Here is a 22,246-nt window from a genome sequence, read left to right as displayed (position 1 = left end):
GTTATACTGTAGACTTTAACTTTTGTCGTTTCAGGGGTAATTAAATGATTTTCGTCAGTGCTTTTATTGAGATCAGATCTCACACAGACTCTGCCACAGCTTGCTGTTTCCAATTCCATCGTCAGGGGTCGTGCCTCAACTGTACATTTATTCTGCTCCAGCGCATTAGACACACGTCAGGTCTGGATGTGTAAAGATGTAAAACCCCGTCTCATTTACAGCAGATCTGTCAGTTTTATGTGAGTTTTGGAGTCGGTTAAATGTTTATGAGGTAGTAAAGGCAGGCGATGAAGTGCGCAACAATCCAAATCGGATTAAACATTTGTGACCTCAGTTCGTTAAGTTAAAACACGTATAACACACTTGCATAAACAAACTATATTGTGTCATATCACACAAACCGTCAGACTTCATGCAAGGATTAAAACTGACGTATTTATAAGAGTAGAGTGGAAATGTGATGTTGAAGTTGCCTGTGATGCCAAAAGAGCTCCACCTCTGGTTAAATACGCGCGGAGTGGGCGGTTTCTGTGCGCGCACCCACTCTCTCACACACACACAAACGCGCACTTACGCATATGGACTGCAACCTGCTGATTCCTGTTAGACAGTCAGTCACAGCCTGTGAGCAGAGGAGCTTAATTGAGAGCGGTGAGACTGTCAGGAGCGCAAATCTGGAGACGAACTGTGGTTTGAAAAGCAGGTAGATTATGATTTTGTGTGAAATGGCTCATTTCACAAGAGTTGCTGTTGTTTTACAGGTGAACTTCATGTCAAACCGTGTCTTTTGACCGACTTTTCCCCCTTGAGCAGTTTCACATGGTGCACTTTATCCTGAAGTTCCACAACGCGCCATGCACGGGATTGAGAAATGAAAGCAGCACCAACAACCTTATTCTGCGCATTTTGCTTTAGAAAGTATTTCAAATGGCTTGATGCACAAATCTCTTTTGGTTTTTGATCTGCGGCTGCGACAGACAACAGCGCGCTCGGACAGACTTTGTTTCCCATTACGCTCACTCGGACAGAGGCAAGACACACTTGGGACTCCGGAGAGTTTAACACCATGACCAGCTGCTGGCTCGCCTTGGTCGGATTGTGCTTGAGCGCGTATTACTGCATGTTCCCGGTGGCGGGGAGTAATTATTCAGTTGATGGAAACAACGAAGTGCACCCGGGTTTCATCCACCGGCGACTGCGGACGCACGAGAAGAGGGAGATGCAGAAGGAGATCCTGTCCATCCTCGGACTGCCGCACAGACCGAGACCGCATCTGTCGCAGGGAAAGTACAACTCCGCTCCACTCTTCATGCTGGACTTATACAACACCATATCCAGCGACGAGAAAAGTCAAGTGGAGGGCTTGTTGGACCGATACCAGTCCACGCGCACCACGCAGAGTCCTCCTCTCACCACGTATCAAGAAACTGCCTTTCTGAATGATGCGGATATGGTGATGAGCTTCGTGAATTTAGGTAAGTCATGCGATTGTGGATGTGTTTTTGTGCGTAAAGGTGGTTTTTATAAGATGTTCTCCAGCTTCAGGGTGAGTGGTTTGAGTGGGAAAGTCTCAGCAGACTGGGTTGAGTTGAGATCTGAACAGGTGTTCAGACTCTCAGAAGATTATTATATAAAAAACGTCAGTTTTAGTAGAGTATTATTTCTAAAAACGCACGAACTTGTCTTTAAAAGGAAATAGTTTTTCTTGCGCCGCACCTGGAGCTCATTGTTGACGCGCAGCAGATGCAATATTACGCACGTGTTGGTTTCTCCCTCATCTTCTCCGTGGGTAAGAAAAAACCCCACGGGGTTTATATTGTTTCGGAGTTATTTATTGTTACGGTAATGACCCACCTCGGCTCATTTATAGGAGCGAAATTCCGTGGTCATTTTTTGCGCTGCACTGTTCTCCATGATTTATGTCTGTGCGGAGAAAACAGACCTTATATCCTCAACAAACCATCAACCACCACCGCTGGTATTTGTATATAAAACGTCTATTCCTGCCGCTGACCTCCAGCGCGTCAAGTTGTGGTGTCTGTGCGTAAAAATTGCGTCGCATTGTTTGTGTTACCCGAGGAGATTTGTCTTTAATTAGCCCCAGTGACGATGAAGAGCGACACTTTAACGAGTATGGAACATAAAAACCAAGAGCCCTTCCTTCCATTAGCAGCACCACTGTTTACTGGGAGACTCTAAACAGAGCGACTGAAGATAAACACAGTCAGATGCTGCTGGACGAGGAGGCTTAAACCCAGATATATTGTCATTCTTTAGGAACTGAAGGGCTTTGGTGTCATGATGTGTTCACGAGAACAGTGTACCATAATATCCGAAGAACGATGTTTGATGTTTCTTCTGACTTTCAGCTGCTCCTCACCTTTAATAAACCATTTAATAGTCGCTCATTCCCACACTTGATGAAGAGCATTCAGAGAGTGACCAAGTTCATAAGTCTCTCTCTCTCTCTCTCTCTCTCTCTCTCTCTGTGTCTCTCTGTCTCTCTCTCTCTCTCATTACTCCTCTGAGTATTGGTGTTGCAACATGTAGTGATGAAAACCAGAAATCCAGACAGAAGGTGGTGGTTGTTGTGGTCTCAGATATCGAGCACCCTCTCATAGCTTCTCCTGTGGGAGTGTGATGGTGATGATGATGATGGCTCAGTGTTTGTGTGTCTGTGGTTTTGCTATTTCTGTCCTGTGTCAGTTTGGTTTTGTACGCCTGTGATGTTGTACATCTGGCTCTCCACTTTGATTAATCACGTCCTGTGCATCTTTTGACGATTCCCTCAGATTACTTGTGTTGGGGGGGGAGATTAGGTTGCCATCTCTTCCAGCTGTACACAGAGTCCTAACCGCCTCCCCGCAGGAGGGACAGCTTCCTCCCTGAATGTGATTGTAATTAATGTTGGACAGGCCAAGGCTTTCCATCTGCTTTACAGATAAGGCCGTGTGCGACTACCGTGTGTCATCACCGTCCAATTAGTTTTTAATGTGTCTCTTGCTCAATTGGTGCAGTTTGTGCACAGGAAAGTTTCGGATGCTGTTGCAGAAAGGTTCCTGAACCACTTCTGTCTGGGTGGTCCCGCTTGTTTAAAGAAACAGGCCGAAAAATCTGGATTTCATGTGTGGCCGAAGTGAAACTACAAATCAGAATCAAGATAAATGAAATGAAGACAAGCAGGGAGGCCAAACATTGTGTCTGAAACATTTAGTGAAATATTGGGCAGGATTAGAGAGCACACTTGTAGGGCAGGAATCGGTTCAAGTCAAACAGCGGACGGCTGTTTTTTTTTTACGCAGATGATCTGATTTAAAACTGGATTCAATCGTTTACATTATCAGATCCTCCTTGCGTGTAAAAAAAATCTCAAACATAAATGGACCCATAGCAAATAAAACATTGACAGAGTTTTAAGCATGGGTCTGAACTGATGTCTTTCACAGCCAGCTGCAGCAGTAGCACAGATAGAGAGCTCATTTTCTCAGGGAATTCTCTCAGGACGTTGGTAGATTTAAGAGCCCCTGCGTTACATCCAGTCTCAAGTGTGCTCTCCTCGACCCGTGTGCCTCCTCCCTGCCCCTCTGCATGATTCATGATCTCTTGTTCAGTCATCTCTTTGCTTTCATCACTTGTTCAGGATCATCCGCTGGAAAAAAAAACCCAACTTAGAACAGAAGCATACTTTCCAGCTCCTTTTTCATCTTCATTCCTAGAATAGCGTGTTCATCCCTTCCGTGCGGACGTCCTGCTGCCCTTTTCCACTGAGGTCTGGTGAAGTGACACTGTGTGCTCTATGACTCATGTTGTATGACTGCAGCTCCAAACATGTCCTTATGCACAGTGGTGCACTCAGGTAATGGCAACAGTCGCTGTTACTGCATGGAGTTTAGAGTTTTGTTTCCACTTGTATGCAAATTTCTACAGATTTTTGTTTTCAGACAGATGGACATCGACGTGAAATCAGGAGACCTGGCTACATCCATACTGCTCAGCTTTTGTTTAAGAATGAATAATTTCTGCTCCGGATACACCTGCTGTCCATAAGTGTTTCAGAGGCCAAAAAACAGAGACTAATTAACTACTTTCTCTTCCTGCAAGGTTCTTATCAGCTAGGACTCGAATGTCAGCTGTGAAGTAACTTGCTTTGAGTTTCTCTTTTACCTCGTTGTCTGCCTTATTGCAGATGTTCTAGTTTTTGTGTCACCTCCCCCAGTTCTTTCTGAACATACAGCAAATGCGTAATCCGTTCTATAAAAACCGATAATGAACAATATCAACACATATTCCAGAAGTGGGGCAGTACTTCTGCAGCAAGTATTTAGCTATGCCCCCCGCTGCCAGCATAGTTATGAGGAGGTAGGAGTCATTTTTGGATCGTCCTTTAGAGATATGTCCAAGGTCAAAGGGATGTGAAGGTCATCCTGATATGAACGTCCACATCATTTGGTAGATCTTTCTGAAACTAATTAAAAAGGAGAGAATCTGTAGGAAATCCCTAAAAGCCTGTGTACTGTTTTTAGATGTGTTATTCTTCAATATTTGAAGAGGACTTCAGTGAAGACGTCACTGGTGACTTATTCTGGTGACTTATTCTTTTCTTGTCTGAAGTGACAAACCCTCTATAAATCGCTCACAAAGTAATGCATTGTGTAGTAAGTGGGAAGACCCTGACCAACAGGTGGATCCCAGTGGAAAACCAACACCAGTGGTCAGTGCTCACTAAGTTAACAAGGAGTGACATATTGCTGTACAAATACCCAGATATTGACACAAGACATGTTTCTATTCTTATCAGGTTTGTTTTTTCACGGTGTAGAGCTGTGAGCTTGAGGTTGCACCGAGGCAAGAATGCACAGAAATTGCTTCGGTTTCATGGGTCACAGCACAGGATTTCCAAATGTTGTTCCTGTGTCATCTGTGTTTAACTGTGATGAGTTTGCTTCACCGTCGCTCTGTCACACCAGCCAGGCAGACAGACAGGCAGGCAGACAGACAGGTGAGAGGGCCACTCTAGGGTTTGGCTTGGCCCGGCGTTTGTTTGCTCCTCTGTACTTTTCTGTTTGTCTGCTGGGTTTTTACCAGAGTGTGGGTCCCATTATAATTTTAGGAAAATCCATTCATGGTTGTCATTTTTACTTTTCCTACCTTTTTAAAACCCCTTTGACAAATAACAGGTGAGTTTGACCCCTATCACCTGTCTTATACTCAAAGACTCAAAGGTTATTGCTACAGTCAGGTTTGGTGCAGCTCCTATCCTCGACGTATATACAGTTTTACATTTTAAGTTACAAATAACTGACTAGGATTTACCTGAAAGGAAGGCAAACGGACTCTTAAATCCTCCTTTAACCAAAGCAGTCAGTGGTTGGTCCAATTTAGGATAAAGAAATATTTAAAACATTTAAAGCCGAGACATTTAACTTCACCTTGTCATTATGATGTTCAAGCCAATCTTCTGTGTTTATACTAGTCTATTATAAGCCTTAAATTTTCATTGTTATCCTTATCCAAGTAGCCAAGAGAACGTAATGGAAAACATGAAGAAGCAGAATCACGATATTGTTATTAATTCCCAAGTGGAAATTGGATGCATTACATTTGCTCCGTAAGAAACTAAATAACACGCAGCAATAGAAAATGTAGGTATAACATTATCAACAGACATTGTAATTAAACAGTTAAAATACAACAGGAAATGTAAACATGACCAGCAATATTTACATGGCAAGAAATGCAACCCTTTAAATTCTATGACATATAGAATATAATGCGAATAATACATATTATAAACAGTTAAAGTGAATCAAAATACACAAAAAATCATCACAGAGGACAAGAGCTTTCACATATGATTTGCCTATTTACACTTGCAACATTTGATATTAGATGTGTACATTAGTCATTTTAAATCTGTCCTCCCAGTGTCTTGAAAGTGGAATCACGCATGCTTTTGTGGACACTTCCGTCATCATGAATATCCTTCTTTTCTTCCTCTCCTCTCTTCTTTCTTGCCTTTGGTTATCACATAGTTACAGCTAAGCTGTCACAAGCCTTTTACCTCAGCAGCAAAACTTACTCCGACCGACCTCCCACACTTTAAAGGGAAAACAAGCCAGAAAGCTTTAAGAAGTGGGTTTTCAGGAGATTAGGGTCCTGACAGCCATGGGCCTACTCTGAATTCAAGTGGCCTTTTAAATGCATTTCTCCTTGTTCCTTGTCTCATTACGCCTGGTTGCATTTCTCAGCGCATAAGCCTAGATAAGCCACATTCTTTGCAGTGAAACATGTCCTAAACATGATTTAAATGATTAGTTGTAATCAAAGAGTCAATTGTTTGTTACAGAAGAGAGTTTGTGCATCAAATTTGGGTTGAAACATTTCCTGTAAAGCCTCAGAGACCAGAACGTTGGACCACACATCACTGAATGCACCATAAACAGCATTAGCCAGACCTTAAGTGAGGAATTCATAATACAGATTTTTTTTTTCTCCGACAGAAACTTGGAAACGTGTAATGGTGAGAAAAATAACATCAACAAACTACAAACGTCTGTTTTCATCTGTTTACACAATCAAATATTTCACCACTGCTACAAGTTCACTCGAACTTGCCGTGGTGTTCAAGAATGGCCCAAGATATACAAATATTACTGCTTATTGAGTTACAGTGTTTTAAAGTGCTTCCTTTTTCTCATGTTTGGATTGTATTGGTTGTCAGGCTTCCTGGCAAAACATACAAGTGCCTCAAGAAACAAACAGTGTTGATGGGGAAAACATATCTGGTTAACCAGATTATGTTTTTTCCAGTCCGGCTTTAAGTCTCTCATAAAAGACGTGGCGTTACAGGACGACTCTATTGTTCTTTTTGCAACAGACCTTACAATATGCATGAATGTATGTGCATTTGTAACACTGACACGCGTTACTGAAGAGGTTGGAGGGTAATGTTCTCTGTTTGAATGGGTTTTCATTGAGTTAATTGGAACGTAGGTGTGAGTGGGAATAGTTGTTCGTCTCTATTGCCGTTTTTCCACTATATGGTCCAAGCTCGCCTAGCATCGGCACGGCACGATTCCACACGGTTTGGTTGGTGGGTGGAGTCATCACTGCACGGCTGCATGAAACTGCTGTGACTTTGTTTTACATGCGACACACACAAACTAGTGACTAGTGACTAGTGACTTGTAAAGCAGTTGTTTTCAGTGTGAATTGATTGTTCAGTACTTCCTGCATGACCCATGCACTGCTCGCATAAGCCGGCTTTCAGCAGTGCTGTCGCTAAATACACCAGACTTCTCTGTTAAATATTGAGTTTTTAGACATTTCCGTGCTAAGTGTTGGAGATGAACGCACGTTTTCAGGATGTTTTAGTCTTTTTAATTGATCTACAGTTCGGCATTGTTTGGTTTAATTCTTGTGGCTGACTTTTGCTCATGCCTCTTCCAGTGATGCACTCTGACCGATCAGCGGCCAACAGTCTGGCGACGTCACACATAGTATCAGCTCAGCTCGCTTGGAACCTCGCCTGAGCAGGTACTAAAAAAAGTACCAGGTACTATCGCTAATGGAGAAGCAAAATAACCGTTCTGAGGCGAGTCACACTAGTGGAAAAGTGCCATTTATGTGTTTGTGACTTGTGATGGACTAGTGTCCTGTCCAGGGTGTGTTGCCCAATGTCACCTGGGATTAACTTCAGCCCTCGTGGGGACCCTCATGTGGACGATAAAGCTGTAGAAAATGGATGGACAGACAAGATTTCTTCAGGCAGCGCAGTCAACAACAGTTGGAGCAACAGTGAGAGGCTCTGTTGTCTCTGAAAGCTTGAAGTCACAGGGGGGGTTGACTTAGCGAAGGGTCAATTGACCACCAAACCTTTTTCTGTGAATAGAAATGAAGGTACACATACGCACTAAGTCCACCCTTATATAATATAAGTCACATCCACAATGCCGTTCCTCCACCCATCGACACGTCCACCCTGATCCTATCTCTCCCTCTCACGCCATAGCTGTCTGATTTGACACGATGGCAGCAGAGATTGGGGCTAAACACAGAGATAACATTTCATGATGTGTCTTCATTTCTTCTCCATCAGCTGGGAATGATAGTGGCTTTGGATGGATGAGTGTGGTGATAACGCGATAGGGGGGAGGTGACGGACAGTGGACGATAACACTGATGGAACATCTGATTAGGCTGATTAGGAGGACCCACTACTCCCACTTATCACCTCTAGGTACAGACATGGGGGGGATTTGCTCTGTTTGCTCTGCTACGCCTCGACGACGATGGGGCAGAGTTCACTGTCCTCTCTCACATTTGTTGTTTTCTCGTCTCTGTTTTGCCATGTGCTCTATTTTTTTTTTCTTGCTTTCCTCGATTTGAAACACGACCATGAAAAAGACCTCAGGACATAGTGTGTGTATATGTATGTATGTATGTGTATATATATATATATATATATATATATATATATATATATATAAACACACACACACACACACACACACACAGTATGAGGTGTATTTTAAATTGTCAATACACTATTTTAACATGCAGTAAATTGTAAATAGCTGCCAGATATTGAAAGGAAAAATGAGCAAAAGCACTTACTCACAGGACATTTTCTGGTCCTTTTTATGGTTAAAATAAGCAAAAAAGTCCAGACGGATATTTTAAAGGGTTAAAATGATGTGTGTATATATAGATGAAAAAAAGTTAATAAGCTGCAAAAATCACCATATTTTTAAGATTGCAATAACATAATATTGTGGCAACTTTATTTTGATAACATGAATCCTCTGGCAGATCATATGTAGGTTCATATGTAAGTCGACGTGAATCAATAAATCATATCTTTTGTTTTTAGAAGGTTTAAGAATGATGTATTCCTTACACAGTGGATTCTACATTATAAAGTATTTTATGATGACAGCCCTGTTGATTTGACGTCACCCTTGGTTACAATAATAAAAGCACTTTAAGGAATTTAAAGGCATAGTTCAGGTTGTTTTTCAGCGTGGTTGTTTTTCAGTGTGACGTGCTGATACATTATCAGCACTGACCTTGCCAAACACGCCACTGTTTCCGTAGATCAGCCAAGGATCCAGACACCAACTCTCACTGATAACATGGCTGCTGGCAGGGACTTAACAAAAGGCTCACCCGATAAACATATTCCTAAGATATTGTAGACTTAAGCAGTCATAGATTTTATCACTTTTTCCGTGTCTTTTCTGGCTGAAAACTCTCAAACACCAAGGTCCACAGAGCAAATCAGTGATTTTACATCAGTTGTTGATCCTCTTCTTCCTCCATCAGTTAGTTCAAATGTTATGTTATGACTTTGGTGTTTGAAATTCTTTTATTTGGATTTACCTCAGTGGCACAAACTTGGCACGCGGTGTAGTCGTACACGAGCAGAACCCCGCGAGCTCAAACGGCAGTTTTCTCTTTGGACTTAAGTTTGCCCTGGCTGCAGAGTCAGTGTTAATAATGTGTCAGTACCTCGTGTAACCACAAAATCAAAACTGTCCCTTCTAAGATTACATCGTCTTCAGATCTTTTCCCGATGATAAATTGATTGTTAGGCTACACAGCACAGGAGGTAAACCTTTCTGTAAACACTGCTCAGTATGTCAGTGGAATTTATGGTCTGCCCTGGTGTTATAGGAGGCTGTGAACCTATGAACCACTGAACACTGACCCGACGTGTCCTTGTGTGCCCAGTAAACTCCATTAATTATCGTAATGACTCAGTCCTTTGCTCTGCCGGAGCGGCTCGTTCTGGTAATGGAGATGGCCATGGCTGACAGGAATGGTGTAAATGTCGGGGTAAACATTCCTGCTGGACACATTCTTCTGTGATGCCACTGGGAAGCCTGCTGTGATTTTGATTTATCTATTGACAATAAAAAGAAGAAGAAGAAGAAGAAAGAGAAAGGAGGGAAGAAATGTAGAACCAGAGAATGCTTGTGTGTTCGTGGACTCGGGCTGAAAATCGGACCCTCCCATCGAGGCTTCCCAGCTGAGACAGATTCATTACAGCACAGTACATTTTTATGTTTCCATGCTGGCAACAGATGTGACTGGAGACATTGTTTATTTATTTAATTTTTTTTTTTTTTCAGAATGTCTGATTCTGCTTCCGTCCCATTTTGAAGAATACAAAATTCAAAGTCAAAGGAATCTCATAAAAGTTTTGCACTGACGTTCGTTTGGACTGGAAGATAAACTCAGTAGATTTTGGTGGTCACATCAAATGTCACTGTTAATAGTTAGGGTCAGAAAACCTGTTTCCCCCCATAACTCAAGAATGACTTCCCATTTCCCTTCTTTCTGCAAGAACAAGAAAACATCATTTGCTCATGTTGTTGTAGGTGGAGATGGAACAGCATCAATAATAAAAACACATAAACAAGGCTTTGCTGAGCAAGAAAGGCATAGATGCTCTTCATTCTTCACGACAGATTCACAGTGATGTAATAGGTTCATACCGCGTTAATAAGGGTAATGGTGTTAACAGGTTCTGTCAATAAGAGATAAGTTGGCTTGTGTATTGTTTAGTCTATGTTGCTTCAAGACGAGATAAAGAAAGTCAAGCCCTTTGAGTTTATATTTAAGGGTTGAAGTGATTTGTTAGTACAAGATTCAAAAGGTCAAGCTGGTAGACATGGTGGACACAGATGGTTTTTGGTGTCAGGTGGGAGTTGTGAGTCCTTTATCAGTGTCTTTGTGATGTCAGATTCAGTAAAATACCTTATTCTTGTTCTGGCTTAAATGTCCACTATGGTTTTACAGTATAATTGTTTTGTTTTCTCTAATAACATTTTTCAGTGAGTGTTTTAACAGTGGTTTCTGGACCAGCATAGCATATTTGTGATCAATTTAAAGTCAAAATTGAAGCAAATTAACTTTATTATTTTCCTCTACCAAATAATGTTTTTGGCTGTGTTACCAGCAGCATACCTCAAAAATGTAAGAAAGGATATTAATTACTGTTAATGATTTCAGTCGACATGTTCATGTGGATGATGCTCTTGAGTGTATTGACGCTGTGTGAAACTGAGCAGCCTTGGCGGAGGTTTCTCTGTTTGTATGATGTTATCGATGGATTGTAGCAGAACACTCACTTTGATTATAGTTTATTTGATTATTAAGTGATTACGTTGAATTTGTTTGTTTTCTCAGATTCTTAAATATACACCATGTAATGAATAATTAAAACTGACTCATTTTGGGCTTTTGGGACAAAACAAGACATTTAAAAACATCACAATCTCGAGGTTTGAGAAATGCCAATTAACATTTCCTGACGTTTTATGGACCAAGCAACTCGGTTTCTGTTTTCCTAAAATCACTTGTGTCTGGATTATACATTGTTTTCCGTTGGGATAGATGATTCCTGCTGGGTTAGAGTTGTACTTGCTTTATGTAGAGCAGAACGATTTAGGGAAAATAACCAATTTCAAAATTTGTTAAACAGATATTGTCATTCATGTGCCACAAATTATTAGAAGAATAATGTGGTGAAGCACGAGATACCATCAAAATATGAACTATCAGTTGTGTTACATGACACTGCAGCCTCAAGGATTTGTTAATTGCGTTGAAGTAAACTGTGATTTTGATATGAAGCCCCAGCTGTAGTGGAGGTCCCAGTCTGCTATAGCTCCTTCAGTATGTTTACAAGAGAGTGAAAAGTGTGTTTTGGGTGGAGTTTTCCTTTCAGGCCAGGGTCAAGGGTTGTGAAACGAATGTAGTCACTCACTCCAGCAGTCTTTACAAGTACACAAATACTGACATGTGACTTGGACTGTGCGTGTCTGCACTGATAATTGCAGCATATTTGAAAATACCTCGTGCCACTGTGTTACACAAGACGTCTCCATTGAAACACTGGTGTCACTGGGGAAACTTGCAGCCCTTGGCCCCTCGAATGATCCCAGGCTGGTCCTCTCTCCAAAGAGGACGTGCCTGAAACAACCAGAGATGCACCGTGAGAGAAAGGTCCCGTGTGAGTGCTGATGTGCATGACCCTCCTGAGCAAGTTGCCTCCCTTTCAACCGCTCTGCTGCTGACAAATTTACAAGCCCCTAGTTGACCCACAGGCCGACTTTCCAAACATGATACTCTAAGGAAAACAGTCAGTGACGGCAGGGACGGAGGCAGGCGGGCGAGGAGGAAAAGAGATGAGGAAAAATAAGACGCGAAGGAGGAGGAAGACGAGCAAGATGCATTTACTTAATATGTGCATGCAAAGACTTGCCTAATATGTCACGAGAAAATCATAACAATATTCCATATGTGGCTTCATTACTTTTCACATATGCGAATCCCATTTTCTTCACTAAAAATATCTACTTGGGCTTGAACCAAGTATTTGGATTTTTTCCTCACTTCCCCAGTTCAGTTACGGCTGCGGGTGATGTCACCAAAAACATTTCAACGATAACAAAGTTTCAAATCAGTCAATATCTGTAATTATTGCAATGAAATGTTGGCAAAATAAGGATTAAGTTCACTCTTAATGCTTTTACAGCATCTTTACAGAGAGAAAACAACAAACAACTTATGCAAAATAACAATTATGTGTTGTGTCTCCAGAAAAGTACATTGTGATTATGTATCTTCACTGAATTATTCAATAATTAAGTTGCAGAAAAAATGTGTAATAAAAGAAAGTACAAGCAGGAGAGGGAGCATGGCGTCAAAAACAGAAAGCAAAGTTAACTAAAAACAAGACTGTGGTTCTCGTATCTCAGTGGGTACAAAATTAAACAAATATGTCCAGAGGTTAGGGGATTGACTTCCAATTAGACAGACCACCCAAAGCAAAAATGTGTCCAAGTATCCAGTGGCGTGAGGCCTCATGGATAAAAGGATCTTATCACTAAGGATGTGCAGGGGAAACTCTGCCCACTCCTTCCTCCGTTCCACACCTCCAAGCAGCCATTCTCCTGGATAACTTATCACTTAAGTGATTAAAGGTTCAGTATGAATCCTTTTCCTACAGGAAGCCCCCTTTTTTTTCTGGTTTTATATAATATGTTTCTCTTCATCAGTGTTTTTACTATCCGGCAAGAAAACATATTTTGTTTTATAACAAATGGCACAATTAGGTCACTCATAACAATCTGAAGCCTCCAGAAGTGTGATTTATATGGCGGCATGTTGATGTTTTGTGTCGTCTGGGGCGAGACGGTAGGTCAGAGGTAGAGCGAGTCGTCTTTCAACTTGAAGGTTGTGGGTTTGATTCCCAGCTCTGCAAGTCTACGAAGTCTAAGTCAATGGGTATGAAAGTATAAGTGAATATACTACATACAGTAAATACAAATCATTTATCTATTAAATGAACAATACTTAGTTTGAAAGTGAGGAAATTGAATTTTTTCAGTATTGAGAGTTGGCTGAAGGATTATCTGGATTTGGAACAAGCAGCATTGGGTCTTCAGGGTCTGACACAGATCTTTTAGGTCTAATTACATCAACTTTGAGCAAAAAATCTGCTGTAGAGCAGATATATTCTTCTGATATATGTTGTTTTATTTAATAATGTAATAATAATTAAACAATACAAGCTGTCGATTACACTGTCCTATCATATTTGTATCTATTTTCCTCTTCTTGGGAACATAGTTTATAATTAACTAAATTCATTAATTAACTCATTAATTAAATGTATTAATTGATCATTCAGAGAAGATACAGGACAAAGCTACACTCACAGAGCCCTCTGCTGTACCACATGGTCTGATGTGCTTCTAGGCTGTATGTTTTGAACTCAAACGTCGCCCCCAAAGTTTTAACTGATATCCGATATCATATGATATTTTGGATAAAAACCATATTGAAAACAAAGCAACGTCTTTTTGAAAGTGCCTCAGTGAAAACTCAACATAAAGACGACCACATTTCTCCAAACTTTCATCTCCCCAGTATTGTGTTGACTTCATGGACAGACGTATTATTAGGAACATCAATTATTTTTTTTCTTCACATTTCCTTTAAGGACCATGTGTTTTTGCATATATGCAGGTATCTGGTTTCCACTGCTGTTGTTGGAGCTGAGCCCATGTGTATAACAAGCTGTAGGTCTAACATATATTTCAGCCCAGGGGGAAGCTTGAAGTCGGGCTAGACTGGAACATATGTACTTATTCTGAGCCAGTGGTCACCACAGACTTTCCAAAAGGATGGTGTCCATCCTTCTGTATGTGTGAGAGAGTGGAGGGGAAAGAAAGGCTGACAGAGAGATGAGGATTGTGGGGTAGAGAGGACTGAAAAGAAAGAGTGAGATGTTAATTTTGAGGAGGAGGGAAAGTCTCACACAGTGTTGCAGAGTGAGCGCTGGCCTACCTTGTGGCTGTGGAATGCAAAGCCACCAATATTTTGACTCCTCCTTTGGCAGCAGCTGCGTTTCACTTTTTCAAAGATAGTTTTTTCCATATTTATCAGATCCCTCAGGAGAGATCCATCTCCAGGCCCTGACACTGGCTTCCTCTTCTAAATCTGGGACCAGACCAGCTGATCGCAGACAAATACGTATACACACACACACACACACACACTCTCTCTCTCACACATGCTCACCTGTTGCCCAACACATTAACCACAGCTTAGAGATGCACATGTATTTCTGCAGGTTGGCATCATTCTGGTTGCTTCAACAAAAAGCCAGCAGGATTTTTCCACCCGCTCTTTGGATCCATACACATTGAAACAGAACAAAACGTAAATAATCGTATTCTTTGTTGTTTTGAAAACGTTTTCCATAAGCACATCATGGTCTCCAGAAAAGTCGCCATCCAGACAAACCCACTCTAAATGCTGTAGTACACATGCTAAGGCTATATAAATACTCCAAAACCACAGAATTGAGCATGTGCACTGTGAACAAACTTTTCTGAGAATAAAGCTTTATTTCAATCCGTGTACATTACAGCGCATACAATCACAGAAACAGAATGAGGAAAGTCAGGGTGACTCAGGAAAGAAAAGAAAACAAACAGACCAAATGCCATTTCTGTGTGGATAAAACACTGATATGATAAAAAAAACTTAGATCATTGAAAAAAACTGACAAAGACAAGCCTATGAAACACAACCGAATCCAGATTTAGGTAAACTGGACACTCTAAATTGAGTGTTTTAAAGACTAAATACCAGCATAAGAAGCAAGAAGCCAATGTTGTGCCTGGGACATGTCATCCATAGCTGTCCACTGCTGCATTGCTGGTCCTTCTCGATGTCACCCTGTCGTGGTTTGGCGTTGTTATTTGTTATCAGTTGACTGTTGAACTACACAGAGTTATAGGACTTCAGCATCACCACCACACAACTTTTTGGGACAAATTGAATATTGTGCCCATCAGTATGTGTGTGTTGGTGTATAAGGCCTTGCTCTACAGTGGCCGTCATTTTGCACTGCCATGTTGCATCTGTCATCCAAAAGTTTTCTTTATAGGACATGGAAACCTGACACTCTGACCACCTCCGCCTCTCATGGCGTGCAGTCTATTGTTAGATTAATGATGCTGGTGAAGGCTTGTTGATGTTAGTCACTAAAGTTACACAATAAGTGTTTGGTGTCACTGGTTCTGTTTACGACTGCAGTGTTTGGTTGTGTTTATTTTCTTGTTCATGTCTAAATGAAGCAGTCAGTAATTTTTCTGCCAAATCAGCCACCAAAGAGAACAAGATGTCGGCAAAGGAACAAAAAGACTCACGCCCCAAACCCCAAACACGCCACAAGTCCATTCAGTTTTCTAATTTTTGAAAGGACGTGCACCCATCATCCTGTAACCAAAATAGCAGGACTGCGTCTTAATGGGCCCGAAGGATTGTAAAGAGTAGAAATAGCTAATTATAGTTTCTATAGTGAATTTGTTTTTACTAAACCTGGATTTGTGCAGTCTAAACCTCCGTATGCACAAACAACTTTATCTGGCTCTTTCTTTGTTCACAGTAGCAACTCTTGAGTTAACTCTGCTGACTTAGCCTGAGCAGAGGTTATTGTGACAGCTGTAGGATTATGTTTTTATTAACCTCCCATAAAGTGTGAAAAATGAATCTGTGTTTTTTTTTGTTTTTTTTTCCCAGCTCATTTTTGTTCTGATTCCATGGAATGTCTTAATAAATGAGAGAAAAGATGTTGCTGTGTTCCCTGTTGACAACTTACTGGCTCGAAACGGTGTCAAATGAAACACTGCAAGTTCAGTCACAAATGTTGTGTCGATTATAGAAATTGATATAAACAGTGAGTGTGTACGTGCACACATAACTCGTAGGCCTTTTTTATTGTTAGTCTTGTAAAAATGTGCTCACCGCGCGGCCTCATGGTCCATTTGCTGCAAATTGCAACATGAGAGCAGAAAATTACAACAAATGCTGTATTTGAAAAAAACATTGGGCACCTGAACACACATGTTGATCTGAATTTAAAACCTTAAATCTTAACACCACATGAACACAATCTCCAATTTTCCAAAAGCAGATTTTTGGCATTTGGTGATGCTGTAGAAATTGACAACTGACTACTGTTTTGCTAATACCTAATGTTATAAATTCCCTATTGTTTGTGTGGTGGATCAAATGTTGATTTTTGTTTATTGGTTATTTGTTTCAGGCACTTGTTTGCACTTTCGGGTCTTGGTGCTTTTCTTGTTAAACTGTGCAGACTATAGCATCAGTTTATGCTGAGTTGCATTGTACAAATTATGTTATAGAAATTTATATTCTGGTGTATCATGTACTTTATCTTATTTCACTTTACCTGACCCTATAATGTAAGGTTAAATTATCTAACCCAACGTAATGTAATAGTACCTATAGTATCTTATAGTACATTACCATCCAATGTTACCTCATGACCGCATTCAGACCTGGTATTACCGTCCTTCCTCCGATCAAACAAACCACATTTGGAGCACTGATTTCTGTTCTGTTCATCTGAACATCCTCGATCAGTGGATCGCAAATTTTTCTTCATCCCATTTTGGGAATCACTAATCTTAACCAAACCAGAATTCAAATCATAACCCTGAACATTCTTAATTCCTCAGAAATGATCTGCCTCATTTCCTGACAAGGTCAGTGTTCATGCTAGAACAGGTCTTTTAAAGATAACAAATACAAGTACACACACCTACTCACAAACACAGTGGCAGCAGACACATCTGTAGATTCATACATAGTTAGAAACGTTTTTTTTCTCCAAGAGATTCAACCAGGACATATATTTAATACAAAGTGTGAACAGTTGTACTTACATTAGCTCTATCTGCCTTTAATCTGATCACTGATGCATGTTAGGTCTGTACAGGGCCAATGTTATATGACCTTATCTAACCTTCAGTGCCATTACCTTATGTCATGACCTTAATTTCTTTATTCTTCCCAAGACATTACATTATGGTACATTAGACACATAACCTGACCATAACAAGAACTCTCACATGCCCTTGATGGTTAAATGCCCTCTGAGCTGAGTTAGTGACTCCACATCTTAATCCCGAGAGACAGTGCTTAGAAAAAAGAGAATAAAATCTCCTCTTGACACACAGGTATGGCATTTCCAGCTACCTATCAACCAACCGGAGACTCGGCCGCAAGCTGATGACTGCTACCACTCAGCTGTCAGTCCATAGATGGTGAATGCTGATACTGCACAGTACATCAGCCATTCCTTGGTTATCTATCTGTTAGCAAAGGCCCAGCAGGGCTGCAATTACAGCAAATTATCCATCTTTCCTCAAGCTTCGACACACATACTCAGAAACCCCACACACATTGTGCATAAGCTGAAAATCTCAGAATAACCAAAGGTAGACGTTAATTCAGAGGCTAATTTTATCATCTTGTCAGGAATGCAGCACAGTGGTGATGGAGCGCTGGATGGTGGAAACAAAAATCAAATACTCTGCCCCGGGTGGATGTGTATGAGTTTTGTGCATACCTGTGTGCATCTGGGACACAACGGCTGACATTACGTGTCTTTGGTTTTTGGATGGGTGTTCCGAAACGGCCAAATGGTTTTTCAAGCATTATATGGAGGATGAAAAATGTGATTATATGGTTCAAATGGGGCCTTTGGTGCCGGGGATGCCTGTTCAGTGAGATCATTATGTATTACAACCTGTGGGAGGTAATGGAGGAAGAGCAGCCTGGATATCAAGGCCACTGATTCACATGTCTTTCTGTGTGGTGTGGAGGAAATACACCCTGTGTTACAGTGGTATTTGTTCTGAATCATAGGTAGATGATTATAAGGGATTATTATGATTTAATTATTTTTACACCATTTTTACACTCCTCTCCATGTGCATTTTTCTTTTAATTGACCCACAAGTCATGTCCATGCCGTTTGGCCTCCTTTTGAATGTTTCTGTGTTTTCCAATTCTTGCCATTTGAAAATACCCAGCACCGATGTGTGTGGCCCCCTCCCTCGGACACTTCCTCGCTTCCTCCGACAACGGTTTTCTCTGCTTCTTTTTTTGCCAGCTCTACCATGATGAACGTCTAAAATAACATTATCGCTGCCTTGATCTTACTGGTACCTGGCTAGTGACTATGTAGCGTTGTGAAGCAATTCATGTTTCTCAAAAGACCCAAAACTTACAAATATACACTACTTATGGGTAGTAGTGTATTCAGTTTTTGCAGTAAATAATCAATGTCACACACTGGACCTTGAGCATTTTTTATTTAGTTTCATGTATGGTTATCACTACTATCACTACAGTCCATATTGTCTTTTAAAACACTCAAAGCTATCCATAACTTAGCTCCTCCATATCTCACTGACCTTCCCACGTTCTCCGATCCTCCTCAGCCTCCCTCCTCTCCATACCACCTGCCCGCCTGTCCACAATTGGCCTAAGGTCATTCAGCCATTCTGCTGCCCCCAACTCTGGAATACACTCCCACAACACATCTGAACAATAACCTCACTGTCTACCTTCAAATCCCAACTTATTCTTACTTATAGAGATTAGCCTACCCATCATGACCCCCCCCCCCCCCCCCCCCACTATCACCTCAGCCATCTTTTTCAGTATTCAGTATTATTTTCTAACCTCCATCTACTGTGTTGATCTGTGTTATTTCATCTTAACTTTTTACTTTATTTATCTTCTCATTTAATGTGTAAAGTGACAAAATCAATAAAAATCAAAAATCACTCTGATCAGTCATAACACCAAAAGCTTTTTTTACTGTTGGGACTAATTGTCTATCAAATCAAACGTACTTAATTGTCCACACAGGGAAATTTGAAACAAAACGTCATGTACGTAAAGGTCATAATACAAAAAAACAGACCTGTCCTCAAACACTCAAAGTGCAAAATTTGCTATAAATAAACTAAATGATGGTGCTAATCAAGATACATGCCAGTTTGTTGTTGAGTAGTGTGCGATAGCGCTTGAGATGCACAAATAATGGTAAATACAGTTTTTTCCAAGGACACAGTGGCACGTAGAAAGCAGAACTGGGAATTGAACCCAACAACCTTCTAGTCGAAAGATAACTATCGTTGCCCTTCATCAAATCATTGCTGTTGGAGAGATATTATGTCAGTCCCTCCTCATGTTTACTACCAGGGTCACCTTATTTTTATCCAAATAAAGCTGCTGGAAACATTTAACATGTCGCATTCTGTGCAGCAGAGGAATTTTCCCATGAAGTAAACTCCTCACCTTCTTGTTTTCAGGAGAAAAAGTTAAAAGCCTTCATTGAGCACTTGTACATTAAATCACTGTCTTTGGAGCAAACAGGCGTGTAGTTATCTTAAAGTATAAACTTGAATTATTACCGTCATGGCACACCCACCCACCCACACACATACACACATGTGTGTCAGCAACATGTAACAGTCATCAGTGAAGGAGTGAAATCACTTTTTCTGCTGGATGCACATAGTGGGACTTTTCGGCTTCTGTTCTCTGTTTTCAACGGCACTCACTGCCTCATGTCCTCGCTGTGGACTGATGCTCCTGACTGAGCATGAAATCTCACATCACTGACGTCTGAGAGTGTTGGCTTCACAGTGTGTGTGTGTGTGTGAGAGGATACACATGTGTAAGCCCCTTTGTCTCCTTTTTCTCACGCGTGTGAGATCCTGTGGTGCAAGTGTGTCTTCAGCTTGACATTTACATCTGCACCTGTGCATAGGTCAGTGTATGTGTGTGACTAGTTTAACAGAATACATGTGTGCCAAAGAGCTTCAAGGTAATATTACGTGTGTGTGTGTGTGTGTACCAGACATTAACTGTCGCTCTTGTTAGTGGCCCTTGCCTTGTCCTGTGGTGCTCAGTGTGTCGGCTTTGATCCTGGGTCAGGGGAGAAGATCAGAGCACAAGATGAGTCTCCAAAGACAAACGCACACACATACACACACCACTGCTAATGATGACTCCTGGTAGACTGCAAGCCCCTTTGTATGGACCTCAACCCCAGGAGCTGCCCTGCCAGCTGCCTGACTACAGTACAATGAGTCAAAACACTAAACAGAAGGCGGAAACAGCTCCTGGTAGCAGCTCAGCGTCGCACAAACAAACACACAGTAGTGTGTGTTTGTTTGTGCTTCTATTTGTGAACTCTTTATGACCTTTTCTGGCATAAACACTAACTTTATCAGGATGAGTTGTCCTCATTGGGATCAGTACCTGGTCCTCATGGGGAAGAACCTAATTTATGAGGAACTGCTTGAGTTTAGGGCTAAGATTTGAATTGTGGACAGGGATAAATCTTAGGTTAGTCGCTTGAAATGAATGGAGCTTCTCAAAAGGATAGAGAGCGATCGAGAGAGAAAACTATACGCTGTATTCATCTGCTTTGCATAAGTCTGCAGCTACCTGTGCATCGTCTTTCCCCACAGCACCAATGTCAAGGGTTAAAGAGTTTGAATCATACAATCTGAGTCTTTTAAGAATCACTGTCGATTACACGCTGAAGACTTCCAGATGTTTCTTCTCTCTCGTTGTACTGGTGACAATCAGCGAAGAACTGTCGCCGTATCAAGTGCAAGTGTTACCAATAAATACGGCGTGTCACGCCAAACCCGTAATTAGAAGAATTAACGATAAATGGATGACACGGACATTTCTGACCTGTCCTCAGAAATCAAGTCTGAGAGAAAAACCAGACAGATTACGGACTGTAATTACATAAACACAGATTCCTCTCATGCCTGAGACGTCCAGAACATTTTTTTTGTTAAGCCATCTGCAGAGTCTTTAAAAATGTTGACAGGTTCTTGGTGTCCAAAAAAATAAATTGAGAGGTGTTTAGGAAAATGTCGACTCCCCCCCCCACACACACCTTTATTCACTTGCGATGCATTATGGGTCAGAGAGAATAGTAAATTACAGATGTAACTAGAAAGCAGAGATTTTTATGAGGGTCTTTCGGAGTCAGTTTTCGTTTATGCTTTAAACCCCCACACAGAGCGGCTACTGAGAAGGTAAAGGAATGTTTGCGGCACAGTGGAGAAAACTTCCAGCTCTTGCTTTTTACAGCTTCACTAGCTTCTCGTTCCCCCGAACAGTTCAACAAGGCCAGTCGTTCTTTTCTTTAATTGTACTACAATCATCTTATATCTTGAAGGAGACACAAGAAAGAAATAAAAAAATGAAACCCCTGCTACAACGACGGTAAACAAGTGCATGAGCATTTAACCTGTCTCACAAACCAAATGTCAACATCCACTCTTTCCTGTTCGGATGAAGAGGAAGAGGCAGAGTAAATCTTGTGGGTTGTGTGCGTTATGAGACAGAGCGTGGAGGTAGAAAGGTTGATGAGAATGTGGCCTCTGTAAAAATAAGGCTGTGGAGATGGTGGTGGGCATGTTGGCACGTCTGACGTTTGTGCAGACGATTATAGGGTTCACGTTTCTGTGAAGTCACAAACCTGAATTTAACATCAGAGCTTTCATTCAGAACAACTATAATCTTTCACTGACTTTAACCGCACTATAGCTGCCATGTAAAGATATTATAAAGGCAAGAATTTAAGAAATGTTGGCAGTGGAACCCAAACCAACAGTCTATTCTTTTAATTCAGTTTATTTTTTCTCAGCACCAAATGTATTCAATCAAACTCAACTTAGTGTTGCAGCAGCACCAGAGTGAAGCCAAATCTGACACCAAGTCAACACCAGGGCTAAGGCAGGGCAAATATTCAGTATATAGGTACAATTTCAGTTATTGTGTTATTAATGGGATCTAGACTACACTTATTCAC

General features: G+C 41.1%; 1 protein-coding gene across 2 annotated transcripts in view; it reads left to right on the top strand.

Moving 5' to 3' along the window:
* Positions 1 to 584: 584 nt before the first annotated feature.
* Positions 585 to 22,246, top strand: part of bmp6 (bone morphogenetic protein 6) — a 49,157-nt gene continuing 27,495 nt past the window's right edge. Inside the window, exons 1-2 of one of the 2 annotated variants that reach the window (XM_058636796.1) lie at positions 585 to 703; positions 814 to 1,475. In XM_058636796.1, the coding sequence (XP_058492779.1) occupies positions 1,067 to 1,475 (409 nt within the window). In that variant the 5' untranslated portion in view covers positions 585 to 703; positions 814 to 1,066. Of the gene's footprint in view, positions 1,476 to 22,246 lie in introns of both variants that reach the window. The other variant, XM_058636787.1, reaches the window with a different exon arrangement.

Source organism: Solea solea, chromosome 1 (genome assembly GCF_958295425.1).
Source record: "Solea solea chromosome 1, fSolSol10.1, whole genome shotgun sequence".
In the NCBI taxonomy this organism is placed as follows: domain Eukaryota; kingdom Metazoa; phylum Chordata; class Actinopteri; order Pleuronectiformes; family Soleidae; genus Solea; species Solea solea.
Note: the sequence above shows the minus strand (reverse complement) of the source record. Positions and strands in the feature narration are given on the sequence as shown.